This window comes from Larus michahellis, chromosome 5 (genome assembly GCF_964199755.1).
Source record: "Larus michahellis chromosome 5, bLarMic1.1, whole genome shotgun sequence".
In the NCBI taxonomy this organism is placed as follows: Eukaryota; Metazoa; Chordata; class Aves; order Charadriiformes; family Laridae; genus Larus; species Larus michahellis.
This window is the reverse complement of record NC_133900.1, coordinates 64,016,112-64,042,157: the sequence shown is the minus strand read 5'-3', so window position 1 is coordinate 64,042,157 and position 26,046 is coordinate 64,016,112. Positions and strand designations below refer to the sequence as shown.

General features: G+C 36.0%; 1 protein-coding gene across 6 annotated transcripts in view; it reads right to left on the bottom strand.

Annotated features, from left to right (window-relative positions):
- The window catches only part of SLIT2 (slit guidance ligand 2), a 265,875-nt gene that overhangs the window by 54,556 nt on the left and 185,273 nt on the right, over positions 1–26,046 (bottom strand). For 4 of the 6 annotated variants that reach the window (XM_074587691.1, XM_074587696.1, XM_074587697.1 and 1 more), the window contains exons 10-19: positions 18,974–19,045; positions 18,235–18,306; positions 17,637–17,708; positions 15,586–15,729; positions 15,294–15,457; positions 14,519–14,542; positions 10,854–11,004; positions 5,791–5,865; positions 2,567–2,710; positions 979–1,122 (exon numbers count right to left, since the gene is read on the bottom strand). In XM_074587691.1, the coding sequence (XP_074443792.1) occupies positions 979–1,122; positions 2,567–2,710; positions 5,791–5,865; positions 10,854–11,004; positions 14,519–14,542; positions 15,294–15,457; positions 15,586–15,729; positions 17,637–17,708; positions 18,235–18,306; positions 18,974–19,045 (1,062 nt within the window). The remainder of the gene's footprint in view (positions 1–978; positions 1,123–2,566; positions 2,711–5,790; positions 5,866–10,853; positions 11,005–14,518; positions 14,543–15,293; positions 15,458–15,585; positions 15,730–17,636; positions 17,709–18,234; positions 18,307–18,973; positions 19,046–26,046) is intronic. The other 2 variants (XM_074587692.1, XM_074587695.1) reach the window with 1 other exon arrangement.

The window sequence follows — 26,046 nt, the reverse complement described above, 5'->3', positions numbered from 1 at the left end:
GTGCGGTGAATCTTGGTAGAACTCATTTAGAAATAATTTAAAACTGTCAAAGACCTGACTTGTTGTCAAGCCACTCTGTACTGATAATGCAATAATTTCATATAGAGATGAAGGCCGATTACATTACATTATTAGCTTTAACCTGACAACAGCTATTCCATTAATTTGTCATCTCAAGATTTCCATCTTTTATTTGCTCCAGAGAATAAGTTTCCTATCTGAAGTGACAGCTAAGTTGATTACATGCCAGTTATAAAAATGAATTTACTTCTAGAAGTCTCACTACTTTTGGCATCTCCTTACTTCAGCACAAACCTATCGACAACTCCATTATTTATAAACATGTCATCCTTAATATGCACAAATTAGTCACTTGGTGCAAAGTGTCACTTTTTATGTAAAAGGGGGATTAAGTACTTTCCTGAATGATGCTACCTACAAAAAGCATTTCTTCCGTAAACTGAGCGGCTGCTTCACTCACCGTTTTCCCTTCCCTTAAATTACATCGCATTTAAATATAAAAAGGGATGCTTCTTTTTATAGAAAATGAGACTGAAGCTTCATTATAAAACATATACGAATTAAGATCCTCAGTAGGCTGAGGAAATTTAAGATAATTGGATGGCACAGGGCAAAAAGACAGACAACGTGGTGATTCAACCAGCCATGACTGCGCAATGCCTACCCAAAATGTGGGTTTCTACCCTGGCTCAGATCAGAGAGCTTCAGCAAGGGAGGTGAGCAGGACATTCTTCCTGTCTTTTCAGGCACTTCTGGAAACCATTCTAATGCTGCATCAAAGGGCACCATTGATGTGTCCAAGATGGTCCAGAAAATAAACTTTCTCAAAAACCCCTCTATGAACTCTTTTTTTCCCTTAAGTTTACCTCACGCCATGAAATTATACAGTAAACGATTAACAGAAATGTCCCCAAAACCTTAGAGGTTTAAATTTGGGTAAGGTAAAACACGACTCACAACGTAGAGAGCGAATGCAGTGTATCGAAGGAGCCGGGTGCCACGGTGGTGATCTGGTTGTCGTACAGGGAGAGCAGGCGGACTGAGCTCAGGCCCGTGAAGCTGTCGTTTCCCACACAGCTCACCCGGTTGCTCCTCAGCATCCTGAGAAAGGAAGGACCGGCATTTCTCAGCTTAGCCCCAGCCAGGGGCTGGAGCTGAAGTGGTGGCCCGAGCAAGGGCCAAGAGGTACGAGTCCAAAGGGACCACAGCGCAGTGACCCCTGTGCCGCCCGTCCCCTCACTGAAGGGACAGAGTGCAGTGTGTGTGGAGGGGACTGGAAAACAGAAAGGGGGCGTGGAGAGGTTTCACAAGAGGCAAAGGGTGTTTCCCCTAATAATTTGCATTTTTTTGTTCCTTTCAATACCAGAATCAGTAATTATGAGTTCGTTAATTGACAACAAATTAAACTGATTGAAATTACCCAAATCAGAGATACACAGCAGCCCCTTCTTCATGTTTCCAAGCCTTATGACTCCAGAACTGCTATTCTGATGGAGCAGAAGGTGGTAGCCGCTGACCTCCTCCTGAGGCCCCTTCAACCTGAGTTTTCTTATGATAAATTCTGGAAACCACTTCGACTGCATTCTCAAGCATTTCAATTAAATGAAATCAGGCTACCCTGACTCCTTCTCTGCATGACTCTAAGATTTAGTAAAAATTTCAGACTACTAATCAAGAAACACCTATTCCAAAATCTGTCATATTTCTGTAAATTGTAAGGGCTTTGAAGTTTGCTGTTTTCCTACCTGTTCATCAATAGAGGAGTATTTTTTTCCTCACACTTTTGTCTAAGAATAGCTGCTTCTAACAATTTTAGCAGCTTTAAATGCAAAGTTAGAAATTATAGGCCTAATTTATTAAAAATACCTAACGTCTATAGACAGCTGGAGCCCCAAAGACCATTTAGTCTTGGCTCTGCTTTGCTGATCAGAAGGACAGGCCCTCTGAAGAAGGCCAAGAAGCTGTGGATTGTATAAACATTTTTTTTTAGTGGAAAGAGCTAAACTGCCTTCATGGAAAGAATGAAATGAGTTTGAGCTATAGTGCCTTTACTCCTCCCTTCACTGTTGAAATGACATTAAAATTACTTAGGACTGAGAATAATTTCCCACATTTCAATATCCACCAGAATAATTTTTTCCTCTAGCAAAATTCCCAGTAATGGTTGAGCTGCACTAAATCAGACTCCATTACGTAAAATGTGTAATTCCCATGCAAAATTGTGTTACTTTAAAGCAGATGATTATTCCCATTCCTATTGCTGCAGTTGGATGTTTATCCACTCTCAACCGCTTCATCGTTTTAGAGGACTCATTATTTCTGTAGTCAAGTAACCACAACAAGAATTTCAGCTACATTATATCCATAATTAATAATTAATGAATTAATATAATTTCTGATAAACTTTTTGTAAAAATAGGAACAAAAACTAAGATAAACTTGAATAATCCATAGCTAATCCTCCAAAAGCAAAGGTTTTAGATAGAGTATTACTTTAAAAAATACGTGGCAGAAAGAATAAAACCACTCAAATAATTACACTTACAGTGTTTTGAGACTTTCTAGTCCTTTGAACATTTTGTGTCGAACACTTTCCAGACGATTGCTTGTGAGCAATAGTTCATTCACACCAGAGGCTCCGTCAAACGCTCCTTCTTCGATATCGGTAATCTTGTTATTGCTCAGGTTTCTATTACACATTAACAGAGGCAGAGAAAAACACGTTTTCTTTTCAAATACCCTATATATAAACTGTTAAATTCTGCAGACTGTATAGATTTCAAGATACTGAGTTACTGTGTAAAAGTAACAAATGTATTGTTCAACTTCAAACTAATAAAAGCAAAACTCAATGCCCTGCTAATAAAGTAGTAAAGATTTTTAAAATAATCATTGGAAGATGTTTTTAAATAATGGCAATTACCTAGTCCGTGCTGCTGCCACACAAAAACATCTTTTCATAATTTTGAATCTTGTCAGTGACTGTGTATTTTTTCCATGTGTTTGGTCCTTGTAGCATTATTAGATGAATTAACAACAAAATGATACTGTATGAGTACCAGCCCAACTAACCACTCTGATTTCTTTATTTCATTTCGGTAGACACAAATATGAAAAAACAGTATAAACAGCAACATATGTAAATGAAATGTGTGAATGTAAACAGCAAATGAAATGTTAATCACTTATGACATTAGTTAAAAAGGAGGGTTTATAAGCAAGAGAGTTCATTTAGCTGCAATTCACATGCAAAGCAGATTAAAATGTGGGAAGATGACCTAAAACACTGCCAAAATATTTAGTGTTTATAGCTTTTAGTTGAAATATGGAAATCACATTCCAAACGGGTAGTAGATGTACTCTATATACAAAAGCATACATACTCAACAACAGACATTTTCTCAAGATTTTTCATATTATTCTTGCCTCCTTTTGCTCTGTTTGTTTCAGATAACTATTTATACGTATTACAGAAGGACATTATCTACACGCTAAACAGTGTTATAATTCACTAGTTATTTTTGAAAACCTCTTAGAAATGCTCTGAGACAACGCAAAATGAAGTGAAGCCAAAAACTTCTTATTTGATGGAATTAATGGTGTTGGGAAGAAATGCAAATGTTCTTTGATGCAGCTTCTAGAACAGCATTTTAATTGTTCAAATCAAGATACTATTTGTCACAACGAAAATTCATATGCTTGCCAGAATGATCTGGTGCCGTTATCTAAGCCATAGAAAACAAGGAGTTGTGGCTTAATCTTGAGTGCTGACTACTAATCTCTAGCCTAGCTGTAATTCAACATACACATTGCCTGTGATGAAGGATATAATAATCGCTTTCATTTTGTTTCACAGTGGAGCTGTGAGTCTCCTGTAAGGTGCTGCACAAGACTGGAAGCAAGAAACTCATTATTTCTCATCTCAGCTGGCTTATCTGTGTCAATCCCTTAGTTTCCTAAAATCCTGTTTTTTCCCGGTGTAACATGGATATTACTTTACAGGGATATTTTAAGGATTAATGCTGCATAGCTAATCAGTGATGCAGTACATACGTGTGCTTTATGACTGAGGAACCATCAAATCAATTAAACATTTAGGCCCCAATTTTTCAATGTCATCTGTGCAGAAAGACCTTGCACCTATTTGAACCTCCAGAAGAAATATGAGCTCCACAAAAATATAGAATTCACTCGTATTGGTGTCCCTCTAACATCGCTGCTTCACTGCTTTCCAGTCATGCTTAACCAGTCACTGTATTATTCTCTAAATTGAAGAATGTTGTAACAACTGATAAGTATATTAGGAAGTTACGGAGCGGTATTATTCAAAATGTTAACTTTTCATTAACGTTTTCTCAATTTTGTTCCTCCTCAATTATCCACATTTCAAAGCTCTTGGGAGTTCCGGCAGACAGCTACACTGAGACTGATTAATATTCTTCCTTTTCTTTCTTTCATTTTGAATGACTCCTTAACTAAAAAGCAGCAAACTAGCTTTAGATGACATGAAATGTTTACTATGCTACCTTTATAGCCTGAAAATATGTAATTACTGACAGTATTCCCTTGCTCCCATTTTCTTTAAATACAAAGAACTGATATGTGTGTGTGCATGTGTATGTATGCTGCATCAAGTACTTAATTTATTTTAAAGGCACTCTGTAGCTGTAAAAAGGGCTAATCTGAGGTCCTTGAGGAATGAAGAGAGCCGGCTATCTACTGTATAGCACCAGAACACTGCTGTGTCAGACATTCCTACGTTCTTTTTTTAAGTATCAGCCCAATACGAAGTTGGAAGGTGTACTAAGTGGATAGGTCAAAAGCAAAGTTGGGTTTTGGTGGTGTTTTTTTTTTTTTTTTAATCTTTGGCCTACTAACTGAAAAAAAATAATCAGTAATAAGTATTTAATTATTTGTGATCATGACAGCTGCCAGCAAGGATCTGGATAAGGCTAACAATAGTTTAAGTAATACTATTGTTAGCCCTGAGATTTTGGTCACTAGTAATGTAGACTGAACTTTTACAAATGGTAGTAACTTGGTGACTACATTCAAAAAAGCAGTGCATCATTTTCATTGATCTATTTTTACTTGGATTTTTCTTCACTTAGTATTTATGTTTGGATTTAATCCTGAAAAGATTGAGCACAGAGTCACTAAGCCTAACTAAATGATGTACCCTCAAATATGTCTCTTACATAACTGAAAGAAAAGCTTTTCATAGATTTATTTTTAATAACATCTGTGACTGGTAAGATTATAAACTCCTCTTAGAACATGAACTGTGAACATGGACTTACATGGATGAGCTATCAAACCATTTTTTTCTCAGTCATTTAATTTTGATATTCCCCTCATCTAATGACAGTTTAATGAAGCACAGAATCAAAGGCATGTCTTGAATGTGCTGAAAGAGGCAAAATTGCCTGGTTAGAAAGTAGTACAGGAAGTTACAAAAGATTACTGGAACCTTTTTTGAGCAGCTTATACTGTGAGCTCCCTGCTGTGGCTGCGTAACAGCCCAGCTGTCTGGACACTGCAGTGAAGGTGCCGGAGCTATACGCCACGTCAAGTTGTTACTGGCAGTGCCTGGTCCCATAGAGAAGAGCTGTCAACTCTGATCTACCTCCGTGATTAATTTAAACCCATTCCTGATTTTTGATTAGAATATACTGAATCTTTTATAGATAAGAACGAGGAAAGGTGGAGAAACACAGCAAGGAGCTAACATGCTATCTGAATAGACAAGGTCACTGAAGTCGCACTTACATTTTACGCAACTGAGGAAGTTTCTTAAAGATTCCAGTAGCTTCCAGGACTGAAAATTCATTGTTATTTAGCCGCCTAGAAGAAATGATATCGATTTCAGAAAAAAATATTCAGGCACTGGTACAGAATGTTCCACAATAAATAATCTTTTCAGACTGGTTTAACTGAATAGTTGGTATTCAACTGGTAGCTGAAGAACTATTCTGTATATTTCTAATTCTGGTAATTCCTGTGAATGAACATTCTCATTAGTTAAACTTAGGCATACGTAAGACAAACAGAATCAAAAACAGATCACAAAATATCATACAACTAAAACTACTGAGAAATATAAGAAAATGTTTTTAATTTTTCTTTTAAGGGAAGAAAACCAAAAATGTAACTAAGGAAGGATTCCATGGCAACTTATAAATAAAAATCTTTAAGAAGTACATATAAACCACTGAAGATTAGTTTACTGTTCTTTAAAGGATATCAGGTGGGGTCTGCCAGACATCTGGAGGTGCTCACAGAACACTATTTACAAGAATGAAATAATTACTTTTTCTCAATGCTTCTTTTGAATAGGGACTGAAATACACTGCGTAGGTCTTCCCGAGAATTTAGAAACGCTTCTCTGACCATGGTTTATCTTCAGACCGCTACCCCTAACACGCATATATTGCATAAGCATAAGCATTAAGTGTTGCTTTGTAACACTACACGAAGGTACACAATGAGCAACAAAACCTAGCTGATACTGATCTTTCCTGTCCAGGTATCAAGGCTGTTCCTACACAGTATACCTTTAGCAGCTGCTAGGTTAGGGGATCGTCTATATTTCAAAAAATATCTGCACTGACACAGTATTCCCTATTTCCTCTCTTGAAAAGAAAACGGAAATTACGAGTCTTAGATTCTTTATATGTTTTAATGGAGTCATTCTTATTAAGGAAGGGAGTCTGTCCAGCTTTTATTTAGAGATCTTAAATAGGAAGGAAAAAAGATGACTGACAAGATCACCATGAAATGAAATTCAGCATAATTCTAAACCCAGAATGCTTTTTAGAATTGCCTTATTGCAAGACAAGATTAAAAAACCCCTAGAAAATAAAAGAAAGCTGCTCATTCAACCTTTCTTCCTGCTTGTTCTCAATGATAGCCAGAAGGGAAATTAAGGTTGTAAATCTGAAAGTATGGCTGTACAAGAGTTTCAGCATGGAACCAAACTGAGAGAAGACAGGAAGAGTTTTTTGGATATACACGGAACATTTGAATACCATGCTGAAGTACAAGAAACATGAATTTCTAAAGATGTTACCACCTCTGAAAATCAGCCGGATGACTTAATGTGATTTTTAGTGGGACCATATCAAATGAATTTTTGCACAGTGTCAATTAACAAAGTTTGTTTGTGAAAACATTTGAATCTAATAATTCTTCCTTGTGCTCATTTCTAACTCCACTGAAACAATTTGTTCCTTTCCTCTTCGCAATAATCCTTTATATATTAAAAATAATTCACTTTGTCTCTCCCTCAAGTTTCCATCACACAAATGTATTCTATCTTTTCACTTTTTCCTCTGAAGTCTTCATTTCTAGATGATTCTTATTCTCCTTGAAATTTTTTCCAGGTGATCTATATCCCCCTTGAAAAGCGAAGTCCCTAACAGAGTATTCCAGATGACATTTTACTATTTTTATGTACAGTAAAACAATTCTTTCATATAACTTACATACTACACTCCAGTACATACAGCCCAAAATGATATTTGCAGCAGCACCCAATGGCACTCCTTTATCTTTAATACTTATGATAACACCACCATAGCCTTTTCTCTTGAACTACTTGCTGGTTATTCCTCAATATTGTATTTGTGGTGTTAATTAGTCCTACCAAACGCCATACGTAGAATTTGAACTTTTATTTTATTTAAACTAGTCTTTGTCTACTGTCAACAGCACAGAAAAATTTTAAGAATTTTCCATGTGTTTTGAAGATTTTCAGTGTTTGAGAAATTTCCCCATACTTCTCTAGGATAGAAAAGAAGCATGGGTTGAATCACTCTATCACAATTTGGTTAAAACTGTAGCACAAATCATTTCTTCTCTCTAAGTTTGTGTATACCATGATATCACAATTCATGCATCATCACTGAGATCCACAGATAAAGGGACACCAAGAGCTACAAATTATGGGTTTGTGGTCAGAGGAATGACCACATGGATCACATGGCATTACTATAGCTGGAGATTGCTGGCTTTAGATCTAGAATTGCTAAAAATCTAGAGAGAATTCAAAAATATTACAGATTATTGGAAAATTAACAGATGCAGTGATATCTTCCCTCTGGATCTTAATACCATTATTTTGGCAATAATGGTAGTTGTTATCTGTAAGTCATGAAAAAGATCTTAAAAATACTTGTATCTGTTTTTTTCTTTGAAAAGTACTGAAATGCCATTCTCAAAACAAAAAAAAAAAAAACAAACCAAAGAAGCATTTGATAATGATGTCTTAATATTCTGGTCTCTGTTTTATTTGATGCTTTTTCCTGTTTTATTGACACGATGGGTAAGATATTTGCTCCAAACAACACCCTGAAGAGAATAATCCAGCCTTCCTCATCACTGTTAGAGAGGCATCAATGTCATTTGACTCCAACAAGTACCTTTATCTCAAATTTTGTAGGTAAAAGAAAGGTTAACTAGCTGCTCTTCTCCCATATGCCAGTAAATGTTGTGGACTGGAAATCACAGATCAGCCCTATAACTAGACTGGAAAGTCCTAAGAGGAGCAACAACGGCAGCGCATCAAAGACCAGGAATAACAGGAGGAAACAAGAGAAAGAGCTGGAACTCTTGCATCAGTGAGGCAACCCTATTTAGCTACAGCACTTGGGTTTTTAGAGGAAATAAAAAAAAAAACCCAGAAATAATTTCTCTGTTCCCTCTGTCCTCCTTTTTATTACATCAGAATACTTGAAGAACAATCTGTACAGCTTACCAAGAAGGAGGTCCAATTGTAACTTTGTTACAGTTTCAAACCATTTTACTTGGGTAAAGTGCTGGATAGAAAAGGGCTCTTTAACAGAAAAAAAATATAAAAGAAGCAGTGATGGAAACTGAAGAGAAGTAGATTCCATCTGGAAGTAAAAGTTCACATTTTAAAAGACTTTAACAGAAGTGAAGGGAGATGATTAACTTCTGTAACACTGTCAGGGAAATGGTGGATTTTAAATCCACTGATACCTTCAGACAAGACTGGATGGTTTCTGAAAGAAGTGCTGTAACCAAACATGAATTATGCTTTAGTCAAACACAATTTTTTTGTTGACTGAATTTTGAGAGTTTAGGATACACATCAGATGAGGTTTGATGATTTAATTGTTTCTTCTGAATGTAATATGTATGAATCATAATTATAGAAAGAGAACACTTGACAGCTTCCACCGTGTAAATAAATGAATATGAAAATCAACAATTAAAATAGTAAACTAAGATTATTATTTCTTCGTAGCAGAAAGAATTATACATGAATCCTGCTAAGAATCAAGACAACGTATGCTTGTCACTTCAAGAACTCCATTTTTCATCTCTTGGTTTAGTAACTATGATTTTTACAACCATTACTTTATGATCTCCTCCTACACTTTAACCTGCTACACATTCCATCAGCTTTTATTCTGCAGTAATTTTATCTCAAAATATTATAGCATAACATTATATATATTTGATGAGGATTTTCTGTCCTCTCGTGGGATTTCCTCCACACTAAAATATTCTTTCTTTTCCCCTCATTTTTGGTTCTTCTCTAGCAAATCCTATATGAAAAATAAATAAATATGTATTTCTCCACTGAAATCTATCTCCCTTTACTGAAGACTGTGTATCAATTTTTTCTTCACTGGCTGTACGTTATGAATAGTAAATCAGCAGTGTGAACATGGCCAAAAGCTGAACTTTTGTTTTCCCACATGTCACTTTTTCAATTGAATTTGCCATCATTCTCGGCACAACTAGAATTACCACTCAGATTTGTAATTAGAACATCAGTAAGTTCAACCCTGTCTCCCAGCTCAGAGACAGACAAAAATCTCCATCTCTATTTACACAATATTTCAGTTTCAGGTCCCTTTTCCTGTCCAGACAGTCCAAATCCTTAACCATGGTCTCATTATTTCATACCTTTGCTGCTGGACCGTCGCTTTGATGCCAGTCGCAGACTGATCATTTTTGAAGAGATGTGCCATGCTGTTGCGCTTCTCACCCCTGTGAGTCACAACTTGATCACAGTACTCGTCTTTCCTAATCTCTGTCCCTGCTTTGTTCTTTACATGAAATCTCCTAGGAAAAACAGCTGTTTCCTCCTGCCTTTACTCTGCCAATGACGGCCACTTAAATCTCCTGCCTTTCTGCTGATCCTTCGAGCATCTCTGCATTCCCTTTCATACTATGCTTTGCACAGGGGAAAACCTTGTAAAGCTGTCTTAATTTTATCTTTCAATCCCTCCTTGAAGACCACTTCAGTTGTAATGCCTACAAATCATTCCCATATGGCACTTATTAAGCAAGTAATAATCTGTGACTTCTTTTCTGCTCATCTCTGTTCATTATATTATTATCTCATCTTCTTAACCTAACTCTGCCTTGTTTGTCTGCTTTATCTTCCTCTGGTCTCCTGCCTGACACACATAATGTGTGCTTTGCATAAGAAGAATCAGCTCCATTTTATTAAACACCTAGGTAGCACTTGTTAAGACAGACCCCTGGTTACTGGATGTCCTACTTGCTTTTGTAGTTGTAATAAAAAGCAAAATAAACCCCACTACCTTTCAAAAAAATCCAAGTGGGTAGCTCATGTACTGGAGAACTAGAAACATAGAATAATTACCTTATTTATTTACGATAAGTTTTTAAGGCCACATGGTACTGAAATGATGCATAAATAAATGTTATTAATATTTAGTCCTTTGAAGCGCACCACAGAGTTTTGTCGTTCAAAAAAGTAAAGCTGTGCCTTTACATTTGAAAATTTTAGTTTTTCCATAAGCAAGTAATGCTTTATTACAGGTTCAACTTACAACTCTGCTGTGTACTGGGGGATGTGATCAGGAATTTTGTTGAGTTTCTGGTTGGAGCAGTCCACTGTGGTCCCTTCACAACGACATTTCTCAGGGCAAGCCAAATCCGCAAAGCAGTCTCCACTTAATTTGGATCTGTAATCTTCAGTGCCTGTGGAAGAGTCAAGTCAAAACAGAGATACTGAGTCAATAAAGTCTACGATTTGCTTCTTGTGAGAAGGTTGAAAAGATGTCTGCAATGCAGATAACGGGTGGTCAACTTGGGAAATGTATGATAAACTTTGTGATACTGAACAGACACAAGGGCTTCAAGAGAGGGTTAAATATAGGGGCTTAAGATATGCTGGAAAAAGAAACTGTGACCAACTTCACGTAACAGGATAACATTAACTTGAGCTTTTCACAGCTGTACTTTCTGCTGATTATGTTGTCAGCCAATCTAGCCTTGTTCATAGCTAATCACACAAATGCCACTGATTCTTTTAGAATTTATTTTCTTTCTCTGTATCAATAACAAATAGATCCTGAATGCCACCTTTTCTCTTTCTCTTGTTACAAATTTGTATTGTTGACCGGACTTCATTAACCTCTGTGTTTGGGTTTGGGTTTTTTTTTTTAATAGTCCTGATACTCCACATCGTCTGAAACACGTAAGATTGAAAGCCCTGTTTTCAGCTTTAATTTAAAAAATGTGTGATCCTGACTTAAGCCTCAGCAGCTTGCCATGCTGTAGAAAGCTGCGTGACGTTCCATGGTGCTTGACAGAACCATGTTTTACTCATACCTCACAACCACATGGTTAGATCAAGCACAACAGAAAATCTCGCTACATTATCAAAACTGCATCCATTAGGCCAAGGATAAGAGCAAGGGAAAAGAGGAAGGAGTAGGTATAAGTTACAGAAGCATTTGAAGCTTAATACTTGCTTACATGACATGGCATTCTTATTACTGAATGTCCAGTGCCAGAGTAACAGTATTACTGTCACAGATTAAATAAAAAGTACCAAAAAAAAAAAATGAACCACATGGAAAGTTTCCTCCACCATTTCCCAGAGTCAGTCAAAGAAAACGTCCTAAACATATCAGGAGAAAACATCCAGTAAGGAACTGAGGGTGGGTGACAAAGAAAACAAAGAGAAGCTGAAAGGACCTGTGGGTTCTTCTTGGACAAAGGTGAAAAGACTGAGACTAGCAGAAGGTGCATCAGGGCTGGGAGGTACATTGTGATTTAGCTCAGACACTGAACTTTACTTACAGCCAAAATGGTGAACTCCTGCAAAAGTAAAGATAGCCAAGAAGGAAAGAAAGACAGAGTAATCCCAATTAAGACAAAAACATGAACTAAGCTCTCATGTTCTCTACTCAACTCTAGTTTGATTAGAAGATGTTGCTAAGGGGCACCGTCTTCATCAGAGAGAAAGAATAATTCATTTTAAGTGGCATTTAAAAATGAAGAAAAGATTGGGGTTAATTACAGGTTTCATATAGGATGATAATGCCCCCCATGCATCATTCTTCACTATTTTGAATGTATTCTTTAAAAGCTGCTCCCTTGAACATACATATATGCCATGCCACTTAAAACCTTAATAAACCAAAGAAACACAGGAGAAACAGATTCCTCAGGGGAGAAAAAAAAAACCCCAACAGTCATCACATATAATGTTTTCTAGAGTTTGTAAATGTCTAAGTAACACACGTGATATAACTACATGGAATATTACTATGATTTAGCTGACAAATGATATTTTTTCAAATTAATGATTTAATACTTGTATAAACTTTAGTCTTCCAAATTACTTTAATGAAATTCTAAGACTTCCTACTGTCAAGATCAAGATCTCCCAATAAAGTATTTAAAACAAATATAAAAATATTTAAGTTTTTAAAGAAATGCTAATGTTTTTATAGTATTTACTGAAGTGTAAATAAGTCTTTTTAGCACTTTTTATTACCCAAAACCAAAGCTACAAATACATTTTTTTCCTCCTGCATCCAGAGTAAATCACTGTTAGCAGTTTCAAGTGAACAACTAAAATATTCAGGGACCAGGTCTTCAGCAACTAAAAGAATTTTATGCAGCATCTCCCTGATAACCTAATAGAAAGAGAAAGCACAAAAGCTGTATTTCAAGAAGCAAGTCTGTAGCACTTTTTGATTAATTTAATTATTTTTTTTCCCAGGAATAGCATTTTTTAAAGGGTACGTAAACAAACCGAAACTGCATGTGTGGCCATATCATAAACAGGCTGTGAAGACATTTGCTGGCAAGAAAATGCTTCTAACTCAGAGACAAAAGTTGTGCTGGCAAGGTTGAGTAGAAGTCACTCTGTGGCAGGAATACAGCTGTTCTACTCATTAAGGAATTGAGTGGTACTACAGGTTTGAGAAATTGAATCCCCCTCTGTTTTATGCTGCTTTAAAACACATTTTTGCGGCTGCCAATGCTGACAAATTGCTGCCTTATTTTGTGTTTTATTTTGTCTTTTCTTCATATTCAAACCAACATATTAGTATGAGGGCATGAAGAACTTCACGTGATTGCTGCAAATTTAGGTGATACATCACACAGCATTAGGAGAAGAGCTGTGAAACGTACCAGCTTAAATGACAAAGACTAAGACCAATCAATAAATCAGTACTTCAGACGGTGCAGAATGACAATATACCTGCAGTACTTGAAAGAACAAGTGCACTGGTGTCATAATCAATTATTGTAGATATTTTTCTAGATATTAAACTACGGTAGAAAACCCTGCTTGCAAATCACATACTGTAATTCATCAATAGATTCATTATTCCCTTGTTTATTTTGCCAATCAATCATTTATAATCTGTTAGGAACATAATGCAAGTGCATCGTTGTTTTTTTTTCTATTAAGAAATCAGTGCACACACCTGACAAGCAAGGTAAAATAAAGACAGAAACATATTTCAAAGAGCTAGGGCCAACATCAGTAAATCTTTTGTGAAAATATCATAGACTTATTGTCGCTCAAAGCGGTGTGTAAATTGCTGTTTCACCCCAACTCTGAAGTCGCATTTTCTTTAATGGAAAGCATTTCTGATTCACTGTATCCGTGTGACCACAGAATGCCTTTAATGAAGAATATCAGCTTTCTTTTCCAAGCATTCCACTGCGATTTTCCAAACGGAAGGAGGGCGAGCAAGCGGTAGCTGCAGCCAGTGTACAGCATGAAAGCAAGGCAAGTAAATGTTCATTTGTAACATGTTTGTTTCTTAAAGTTGTACTAGCTCTTTGATGGTAGTATGGCTTCCTGTGTTTAAAAGCAGCTCGGGAGCTACATTTTAAAGACAGTAGTGGCAGAAAGGCAAAGTACAAGGTAAGTAAAGGTGTCAATTGTAATATGAACTAGCAGGTGCAACCTTCTAAATAATTTAAGCAGAGGTATAACTTTTTGGTAGGTTCTGTGCAAAATTGTGAGAGAAAAAAAAAAGTAAATGGAGCTGCATGCTAAGCTCTAGTATTCAGAAAACAGAGCTACTAGTAATCTACAAAGGAAAACTATGTCTAGCTACAGGTATTGACTAATGTTAATACACATGCATCAGTTTCCTAAAAGCTATAACAAACTTTGCTTTTTTGGGGAAAGGGAGAGAGTATCTGCAGTTAGTCAATCTCACTGCAGAGCCAAACCTACCTGGAATGAAATACTGTTCTTTAGCTAAATAAAGAGAAAAAAAAAATAGAAGATGCACCTGAATGTCAGCAAGCAAAGAATGAGTTTTATTAGATTAAGTATGGACTACAGTTAACTACAGATAATTAAGTGAAAAAATGTGTATTCACAACGAGAGCTGATAAACAACAAAGTGTGAATAGTCATAAATGTATCCGGAACATGGATAGCAAACAGTTCTCATCTGGTATTTGCACTTGAGACTGAATAAATTGTAGAATGCGAAATGCACCTGGAACAGCTGGATACCATATGACAAAAGTTAGCATTTAGAGAAATGTAAGTAGGAAATGGAATAAGATTAGAAAAAGAAAACAGTAAATTTCAGTATGAGGTAAGCTCCCTGTTATAAACGAATATGTCATGTTTCCATATTTAGCTAGAAATTTTTAGATCTTTCGCATACTCCAGAGCCTTGTGGAACTTTTACAAAATGATTTATGTTGGTGATACTTGTAGTGAATAACTTTAGCATTTCATTCTGAAGTATTATATATTGCATTTCTTTTGTTAGATTTAATGCTACTCAGAAATAGTGCCAAATGTGTTAACTATAGTAATGTTCCATGATCCAATAGTCTATGACTTCCATGATTTCCCCCCCTTCAGTCAAAGAACTAAAAAAGATTCTGCAATGTTTAATAATTCCGTAGAGAGCCAGCTGCCTTCATTAGAACTTCTATAACCGCGGTGTTTGCCAATAAAAGAAAAATAGCAGCTGAATGAAGAAAATTACCTGAGCAGCGGAATTTCTTGCTTTTGATCTGGCCGATCCTTTTGTTTGCTAGACGGCGGGGACTGGTGCAACGGGCACCACTGGTCTCAATGGGGTTTGTATGAAGATAATCCGCCAGCCACTTCAGATGGCAGTCACAGATAAATGGGTTCTGAGCCAAATGCCTTTCATGAAGGAAAAAATAATAATTTCACACATTATTTCCCTTTGGTCTCAGCAGTTCCCGATATTTTTAGTACACCGTAGAATAGGAAGTCATACTAAAGACAACCACAAACACGAGCATACATACAAGGTCTGAATTGCACGTAGGGGTGAGAAGGTGCCTTTTGCAATGGTCTGAAGCTTGTTGTCATACAAAGAAAGAAGATTCAAGTTGTGCAGATCTTGAAAAGCATCAACTCGCAGGCAATTGATCTTGTTGGCATTCAATAATCTGTTTAATAGAATACAATTATAAAATTGAAAGAATTCGCTCAGTGTCGCTGCAGCTTCAGCATTTGTCACAGATAAGTCTTTGTGCACATTTGTAACCAGAACAAGAGACATAGTAACAAATATTAATTGATGGTGACATAAGGGATTTCAGTGAATTGAAATATCTTACTTAGGTACTCTGTAATTATTCCTATATGTTTGCACCTTGGGGTTGAAATGTGTGGGTTTGTTCAGCCAAAATCACATTTCTTGCGTGTGTCGGTAAGAACGTGTGTGTGTGTTATTTGTCTGTGCACAGAAACAAGCTTAAAAAATCAAGTATCTGCAAGGAAAACTAGTTCCTTTTGCCAAATAAATAAACAAACAAAAAGGGTACTGAACACTGTGTTCATTAGCTGGAAGAGATGTGCAGTGGCACTTTTAATTATATGTTACTAATCAGCATGCTGCCGCATTAACAGAGTTGTAGTAAAAACCGGTGGCATGGAATATATCCAAATCTGTCTTGGATCCCTTTTCCTCTCCATCTTCAAAGGGAACCTTTTCTTCCCTGTACCTCCCAGACTTCTGAAGTTAAAACAAACACGCCAATCTAAACCAACTCCTTGATGCTTTTGAAGAGGAAAAAAAACACCAACAAAGTCATTCAACTGGATGCATTTTTATAACCAAATATTTTTGATTTTTTTCCTATTTCCAGCCAGAAATGGAATGGACTGGTGGAGTTAAAAACCAATGCTCTGATAAAAAGTTTCACCACACAAGTAGAAATTTACTTTTAGACTGAAATGTATTGTCTATGCAAAGTATATCAAGCTATGGGCATTTTTTTCATACAGAATAAACAGAAGCTCAGAGATGTCTCTTCCTTGGTTTTGTTTGTTTTTTTTATACAAAACCTGAATTATGTTGTTATAGCTAAAATCTCTTTAAAGGAAAACAGGAATGCATAACCGCCCACTACTATACTAGTTTGTGACTAAAATAAATCAAAAAGTAAACCTCTAGGTGGTGCTAGAACTTGCATTTTCTTTGTGTTTGCTTACTGATCTGCCATCTTCCATGAGCTGTTAGTAATAGACATTTTGCCAATCACTCCACTATGAAGTCTGGACATTAAATACTTCGAATCAAGCAGGAAGAAGTCTTAAATTCTTTAGGAAGAAGTTTTAAATCAACGAGTCAGTTATTCTGGGACAACTTCTTCCACCATTTTTTTATGGCCTATTTCAAGAATTTCTTCTACATGGTACAACTAATGCACAGCCTCTTCTGCTAAATATTGAAAATAGTTGGTAAACATATCAGCATGACATTCTTCTTTATTCCCAGTATTAAATCTAAATAGAAATGGTTTATAAGACTATACATGGACATTTCCGAAATGCTAAATGAAACAGCATCTGAAGTTCACAGAGTGAAAAAATTGTACAGAGAAGAGTGTCAGAAAACATTAAAAGTCATCAATGAAACTGTACTGCAACTCTGTTCTTCTATGGGTACAACGAGAAATACAATTACATAGCATTCCCCCTACATATTTTCTCTGTATAAAACATTCCAATATTCCTTCTATGGTTCCCACACAACTTCATACATACTATTAACTGTTTACAGGGCAAGACAGTATGTTACATGTTTTATCCTTATCAATTCCACGCAAAAGAATAGTTTCATTTTAATTATTTTAGGCTGAGATGTGAACTGAGATATGATGAAATTTGTGGACGACTGTCAAGCTCGCCTACAACACTCTTGACTCCTTTGGCTTTAACGTAATTTGGTTTTATTATACTCTGATCTTATATACAGGATTTTCTGCCACTTCTCCAGGCATATATCAAGTTTACCCTTCAGAGTAATCCAAAAATAGAATAAATATTAAAAAAATAAATAAATACTCACAGCAATTGCAGAGAAAAGAGTCCTTCAAATAGGCCCTTTGGAAGTTCTGTAATTTTATTGCCATAGAGGACGCTGCACCAGGAAATAATAAAGCAAATAAAGCCGCCATTATAAAAGGCATATACTATGCGATTTTGACTTTAAAAATAAAGAAATTTCCATTTTCCTGAAGGGAATTTAACAGCAACAACTTGATGCACTGCGGTCCTGTGAGGTAGCAGGGTCACGCATTGTCCCAACAGGTGTGTTCCCCAAAGAGCTCTCAGCAGAATCAGCACCTCACTGTTTACAGCCTTACCAAGGGACCTTGGTAAGTGGATTTGCTGTTTGTAAGAACAACTAACTGGGGAATAAAAGAAATGTTTGCTTTTGTTCAACTCTTTGCCATGAACGTATTTATAAAAAAACCATACATTTTTAGCGTCCAGCTGTGATACAATATTCAGTCATCACTCTAACATTCTGAAATTATTTTTACAGCTTTCTGAATTGATCAAATCCATATGAAAATTCTGCAGAGAGTCAAAAATCCAGAATAATTTCACTATAAGAATGTGAGAAATTTGCTTCTGTTTTTACATGTCAAACAGATACCTACAGTGAATTGAGTGAACGTAAGCCCTGGAAAGCATCTGGAGCTGCTTCAGAGATCTGGTTATTGCTCAGGTCACTGAAATAAATGAAATTTGATTCAATTAATCCAAGCTATTTTGAAAAGAGAAAACATTAAAATAATATGTAATTAGAATTAGTCATGGAAGAGATAGAGAAATTAAAATATTTATGTGAGACGCTGCCAAAGAATTTTAATAAAAAAACCACTAAAATTGCCAGTACACTGAAACAAAATGCATGGTTAAAAATCGACCTTTCAAATGTTTGAAAAAAACTTACAATAGGATTTACTTTTCCTAATTGCTTCAGTACGTTTTATAAAGAATTCTCTGTTTGCCATGGCTACAGGACTATATTGCCTCAAAGGTATTCTGAAATAACAGAGGCTTATCCCCATTAATGAATTTTTTTAATAGAACATTCACTACAGTAGCATATTGCTTCTACGCAGAACAATATTAAATAATTTCAACACTTGGTAAAAACACAATTATTATTAATGTGACAAAGATGCTATATGGTCTTAATACCTAGGCTGCCGTATCAGTTAATCTTCCGGTAGTCAAACTTTCTTAAATGCTCACACATTGACTGCAGTTCCTTGTATGACCTCGACTTGTTTTTTGTTTTTTATATATCTATCTACCTATCTATATATATCTCTCTGTGTGTGTATATGTATATGAAAATAAAAAATTAAATCTAAATTACTGGGTACTTACATTCTTCGAAGCTTTTTATATGGTGAGAAAGCTCCAGGAGGTATGACCTTGATTGAATTTTGTTCTAATCGTCTGCAAAAGAATAGTAACAACATAAAAATACAAACCCAAAGCCAAACAGCAATCTAAAGCCACAACAAAATAGAACAGATGATAGACTTTAATAAAGAAGGCTGCTTTTGCTTTCTTTTTCAGTATAATTTTCATCTTGAGAAACAAGGTCATTTTATTTGTTTGCATTACAAAAAATCAGGTTTTGTCTGTAAAACCAAACCTTTTAACTAATTGAGTGTAATTAAAATGTTGTAAATTAAAATCCAATCTTGATTTTGTATCTAAAGAAAAGTTATTTTAAGAGCACACAAGATTTTTTGTAAAATTTAAGCTAGAATTGTCATTAAAAAAGTCAAACTTGTGTTAGTGTTAGTTGACACTTTATGTATTATTCACATAGAGCAATTTTTATAGTAAGTTTTATTTAGAAATGTCTAAAGAATTCTGTGAGTTAATCATTCAAATATGGAAACCATAAGAAAGGAGAGAGGAATGTTCCTAGACAACAAATAACATACGTTGCTACCTGCAGTAAGGCAAATGCCGTATTTTTAAACATGCGCACGTGATTTCTTTAGATACACTATGTAACACATTTTCTTTAAGATATAATACTAGGATTGCACAGAGACACTTCTAACTTCTTTTACACAACTATCTTTATCTAAAATTGTAGTTTATGTTGTAGGCCACGTTTGCGTTGTATGTATAGTGACTGTGACTGAAACTTGCCATACCGCAAAGTGTGAATTTGCTGGTGGAAACAGTTTTCCAAGAATTTTTTCAACTTCCAGAGCTTTGCATATGGGAAATCTATGCTAATACAGACCTACGGCCCACTTGCCAACAACTCAAAAGATTCAGCAATAAGCACATTTAAAATAGAAGCTACTTCTTCTCACCACAGTATTTCATGGTTATGGCAGTGCAAGAACTTCTATTATGTAGACATAAGGAATAAAACTATTTATACAAAAAGGTACAACAGGAAAAGGCAGTATTATTCAAATGTATATACCATGCTTATCTAATAAGCTTTCTATTTCCCTCTTCCATGCACAGGTATCAACTCTTACTGTCATCTAAGTACTTAAAGACAATGCCAAAAATCTAATTCAGATAAGGCATAGAAATTCTGTAGAAATTACTGCACTATTTTAAATCACTCAGACATTGATGCAGAATCTAAGGTCAAAAAGCCTTTTTAAATCTAGATGCAGGAATATTAGCCTATTTTTTTCCTTTTACCCTTGTACTATTAACTCTCTTCTGTTTCACTTTTGCTCTGCTAGAGAGGCGTACCAGTCTCTGTGTGTGCACAGTGTAACTAATAACCTCACATATTCACTTTGAGTAAGTCTTTCCAAGAAACTATTCTTACAACAATTATTTCTTAAAAGTAAAAGTTTCTCCAGAGATCACAGTATAGCTGAACTCTTTAGTTCAGCTAAAAACTCTTAAGGTTTTTTTACTGCTTTTGTGAAGTTTTGTTCAGATGGAGATACTTATACATTTAATACTCAAAATCTCTTTTAAGTCTGACCATGCTCTACCTTAGCCGAATTTGCTCTTAAATGGCTTATAAAGAAGCCAAGAAAAAAAAAAGCCTCGAAAAAATCTTCCTAACACACAGAAAATCTCACTTCATTGGAGCTGTTTTAGGCAGGGCTCATATTTAAAAAAAGTCCTTAACTAGGAAAATGTTGCGACCTTGCTACAGTTTTCAGGTACATTTTAAACACTGCAGGGAATCGCATGGCACAAGACTGTTAAGTTTTTCCATAAACACGATATTCTTTCAGACGCTTTCTTCACCTTGGCTGAGCCTTTTGGACCCATGAAACACATTTTGCATCAGACCAGGAATACTGGCTAGGCCATAACGGAACAAGGTCACCCTTCTCCAGTACCCTTGAGTAGATGTAAAAACATCTGAATAAATAAAAACTTGCTTAAGTTAAAGGTCAACACCAAGTTAGACCAAACCCAAGTATTTTTTGTTCTTGCGCTACATTTTTAGCTTAGTTTCCACAGGAAAAAAAAAGATTATGCACGCTCATCATCTAGATAGACAGTTTTCTACTCAGCTGGCTAGGTCAAAGAGAGGTAAAACGTTCAGATAATAAATTTCTAAAAATTTCCTTATTTTAGCAATGGGAAGGAGTTGAGAAACCAAATTAACCCATCCATGAAGGGAATGGCAGCCATCCATCCATCCCTGTTACACACTGTATTTGGCAGCAACCAACTGCCTAACCACCAGGGACAGCCTGACCAGATATTTATCAGGTGTGTGGCTTTGAAAACCAGCCAAAGAAAGGGAAACGCGTAGGGCACACACAGAGGACTGGAAAGGGGAGGGGGCGGTAAAAAGGACAGGGAAGGGTTAGGCCATATTACAGAGGAGGACCTGAACTGCTGGAGGGAGTCACTGGGGAAAAATGCCTCAGTGTATATTGGAAAAGATAGATATTGCAGCGGCAGTGCTCCCACGTAAGGCTGACACAAGCCTCATTTATAAGTGCTGCTTATTAGCCCATGATGTAGAGATTTGTGACCTAGCGCTGGAGGGGCTCCAGTCTGCGTTCACCTGTCTTTAAACATATAATGCTCTTAACTAGACACGCGGTGGCATGTAACTCGAGAAAGACAAGGTCTAGCGTTAAATTAAGACACAAAGTATTTTCCAGTTTACTCTCTTAATTTAAATAGATGTTAGTTCTATAAACTGAAGTACCTTACAGGATACATGCATGCCATTTTGTATGAGAAGATGAAATAGCAGATTTAATTTACTGCTGCCCAATTTGTCTACAAATTACATTGGTCCAAAACCTGAAGAAGTACTACTACAGTATATTTCTGAAAGCTAATTTTCTAGCAGTTCTAATAGAGCGAACGACCAATTCACTGGTGGATATGTAAAATGAACTCCATGTCAACTTTACCTAACGTTTCCTTTTAGTGAGAAATTTATAGTCTAATAGACAGACTGTGCAGTGTTGGGATAAATTTACAAGCTCTTCTGGATAAAGGATTTGTTATAGTAGGATCATCTAAGTATGTCTTTTCTTAACTCACGCCAAAGTGTACGTACTAAGACACATCACATTTTAGAAAATGAGATTAGTGTAAGAAAGGAAAAAGAAGATTATATAAACACAGAAGAAAAATCTTTTATATCCTACTTTGTCTGTAAAGAAAGTAAATCAAATTCACATTTTCAAGCTTTGTTATCCTCTAATCTTCTGCTTTATCTTCCTAGAATCAGCTGAATTTCACAGAGTGCAAATTTGCATCCACTATTCCAGAGAAAATCTAATTAGATATATTCCAGGGTCACAAAGCACAGACACACTAATATCTAAAGGAAATTTGCATTCTACTGATAAAACCCACAGTAATTAAAAAATCCTTTATATTAATTCCTCATATTAAATGAAACATTTTTAATTCTGGAATAGTATGGGTGGTAGTTATCTATTACTGAAAAAATCAGCTATTAAGTGCTCATGAATGACATGGCCAGGAGTACTATTATATTACAGAAGAACAAAAAGCTAATATCAGTATTTTTCCATGGAACTTGTATTAAATTTTGTGCACAACATCCCCTTTCAAAGTCATCCCAGAAGTCATTCTTTTTTATAAATGATCATCTATGTATCATAAACAGTGCCTCCGTGGTTTCTTTTTCAAAAGCCACAGTCAATTTTAGTAGCATATTTAATAAGATAAGATAATGGAGGAAGACAGTTAAGTACATGCTTCATCAAAGGTTGCACTGCCTCGTGTATAAGAAGTACTCTGCCCACCACCACGCAAACGCTAATTAATGCTCTTAGTATTAAGTCTCCTGCTCCTTTTAGTGTTTCACTTCAAAGAAGTCCTGCATCAATACATAAGTGTTTTACTGTCTTTTAACGCTGCCAAACTGGTTGAAACCTTTTTTGAAGACTATTCCCTAATCTCTCCTATCTAGGAAATGTACTGTGAGCATTTCATTTTCTAAAACTTTCCCCTCTGCTTATCACTGCAGACGCCGTAATGTACAACCACCTACTGTTCTAAGAAACAAAGGTGCTTCTGCAGTTGTGACTTCCAACCTAATCAAATCAAATCAAAGTAGGTCCCCAGCCACCAGACGGATTCTTCCCACCCGGTCCCCAGAGAGCCCTGTGACATGTAAATCACTTGACACTTTCCAGGAGGATGCTGTTCCCTACTACGAGCCCGCAGCACACCATCACTGATTACTCCTTCCGCACTTAGAGAGACAGACAACATGCTTATTTATACTGACACTTTTAAACTAGCTTATTTTCCCACTATAAAAAGTCATTTCTATGAAAGACTTCTGCAGCAGGAAAGAAGGCAGACTGGGAATGAAGAACACCCTGTTCTCCACAGAATCATTTTTATTTTAAGTCATGCAGATGGGGTACAGTATACTAAGCCTGCTTAGTACAAAAAGGTAAAAAATACTGCACAGAGATGTGCTGCACCTAAATGGGTGTTAGGGGGTCAGACATATATCAAAAAAAAAGCATTTTGTAACGATAAAACAAAATGAAACATCTTCCTTAAGAAAACACAAATTTGAACATGGCAAATTAGCCATATATTTTATATTTTTATTTTTATTTTTTTATTATTTATTTTATATATATATTTATTTAATTTTATATATTTTATAATTAAACAATCAGAATATAACATCTCAATTAAGTAAATTTGGCCAACACGATAGTAGATTTAGCAGTTAATTAATCTACACTTTTAATGCCAGCATCTACTCAGCTACAAAAAGTCTGCGAGAAGCTTGTCAAGAAACCCCAAAAGAATTTTTACCACAGAGAAGAAAGTGTAAGCTGTGCAATGAGTCTGATGTATTGCACAGATGCTGATTATACATGGTAATAAAATTGACAGCTCTTCTTTGCATTTTCCCCATCTGCTTTTAAAGTAAATGGCAAAAACAGCTGTCAGAAAACAGAAAATAGATTTCAGTGATGGGATCCAGTGCAGCTCCTGAATCTGAAGAACTGCAGTACACAGCCAACACATCTCTCATCATGTGCAACATCTGCCAGGTTTTGGGGTTTTTTTGTTTGTTTTTAAAATAAGGAAACAGTAATGGTCTCCCTTTGCTACAGGAATCCTTGAGGCTATTAAACAAAGTACCTCTTTTTCTTTCTTAACAACTGCACCTCCAGAGTGCTTATATCCACTAAACATTGCTTCTAACTTTAGCAGCAAAAGAATTCTGTTGAAATCTGTGATATCATCCATGTCTAACAAAACAAAAGATGCATTTTGAACGACTGTATTACTTGCACTTTAGAATTTCAGGCTCTAATTCTGTGTATTAATAAATCTGGTTGACAGTTTCCTAAATATTTGCATATAAAGGATCACTGTCAATGTTGCCCTAAAGCTTGCCAAACTGTTAACATCCAGCCTAATTGTTCTATCAAATATTTCCTCAAGGGATTGATTGTAAATGACAGATGACTCCTTAGTCTGCATTACATCAAAAAAGTAACAAGAATTGTCATTCTAAAGCTATTAAACAATTCATCACATTTATTCAAAAGCAAGTCCCAAACCTGCATTTGTTTAATTTTTCATCACAGAAAGGTCCATCTCGTGCTCTGAACCCTACAGCACCATTAATGATGATAGGCTTTACATTCCTTAATGGTTACAGATTCATTTTGTAGGCAAAACGCACCACTTCTTAAAGAATTACTTGCTCAGTACTTTGGCATCTGTCAGAGCGTGGCTTCAGTGAAATTAGCCTGAGTCACCTAGAGTAAAGTTAAAGCCTCTCTAATTAGCCTATTTTTGATGAGAGTTGTTATATTACAAAAACTACTCAAGCTGTTCGGAGAACTGCATTAAGTTCACAAGAAATAGATGTAATCCTGCTATACTCTTGGCTTATCACAAGCAGTGACTTGTCAACCTCTTCTCATCGAGCAGAAACACTAACTTGAGAATCCCACTGTTGTGCAAGACAGACAAGGTGGCAGAGTCCTTACCACCTGTTGAACAATACATGGACTTAAACCATACATTTGCCACAAAAATGTAAATAAAGTTTTCTAACCGAGAACACTTTTCACAAGTGGTTGCTGCATACTGGACCATTCATTTAGCAATATGTAAATAATGAAGAAAGCATTTCATTGATGATGAAACAAAAAGTAGTGAGAAGTCAGTATCCATAGTTTCTTTTACAGCAGCTTCACTCACAGTATTGCTGAGGAAAAGTTATCAGTGGTGAAGAGCCATATGTGAAAACAAATTCTAAGAGTAACAACACCTTCGGAGTGTGGCACAGCTGTCAGAGATCTAGGAGGGTTTTTCTGGAAGAGCTAGATGGGCCTTCTCCAGCTTCCCTTCATGCTGTATAAAATATTCACTTATTCCATGCTTGAGTTATTTTCTTTCCCTCGGCACAGTACAGAGAAGTCCCTCAAGGTGCCTCTTCTACTTCAATACCCACCAGAAACTTGCACAAAACCCCCAGAGGTGGAACAGTGTTCATTCTAGCCAGTACCTATTTCCAGTGTCTCTGGAAACCAGCACTGGTTTCACATGTTTCTTCTCCTGTTGTGTTCTGTGTCTCTACGTCCTCTTATCCTCTATCTTATCCTCTGCCCTCTGAATTTAATTAGTTTTTAAGATAGGACACAGGGGTATGATGAAATCAAAGACGTGAACTATGGCAGCATAGAACACATGCTAATAGACAACAGACTAAATATTCTACCTACAAAAATTGCTATGTCTGACAACTAAAATAAGAAAGGTGTTGGGGTTTTTTTTGGTTTTGTTGGTTTTTTTTTTTTCAAAAAAACATAAAGCCACATGATTTACCAGTAATTTTCAGATTAGGAAGACATTTGAGTAAGAGCATGACAAATCATTTCTCTCGTGCGTGTTAAGCAGACAGGATTAGCTATCAAATTAGCAAAACCATCTATTTTTGAAGCAGTCAAATGGAATATATT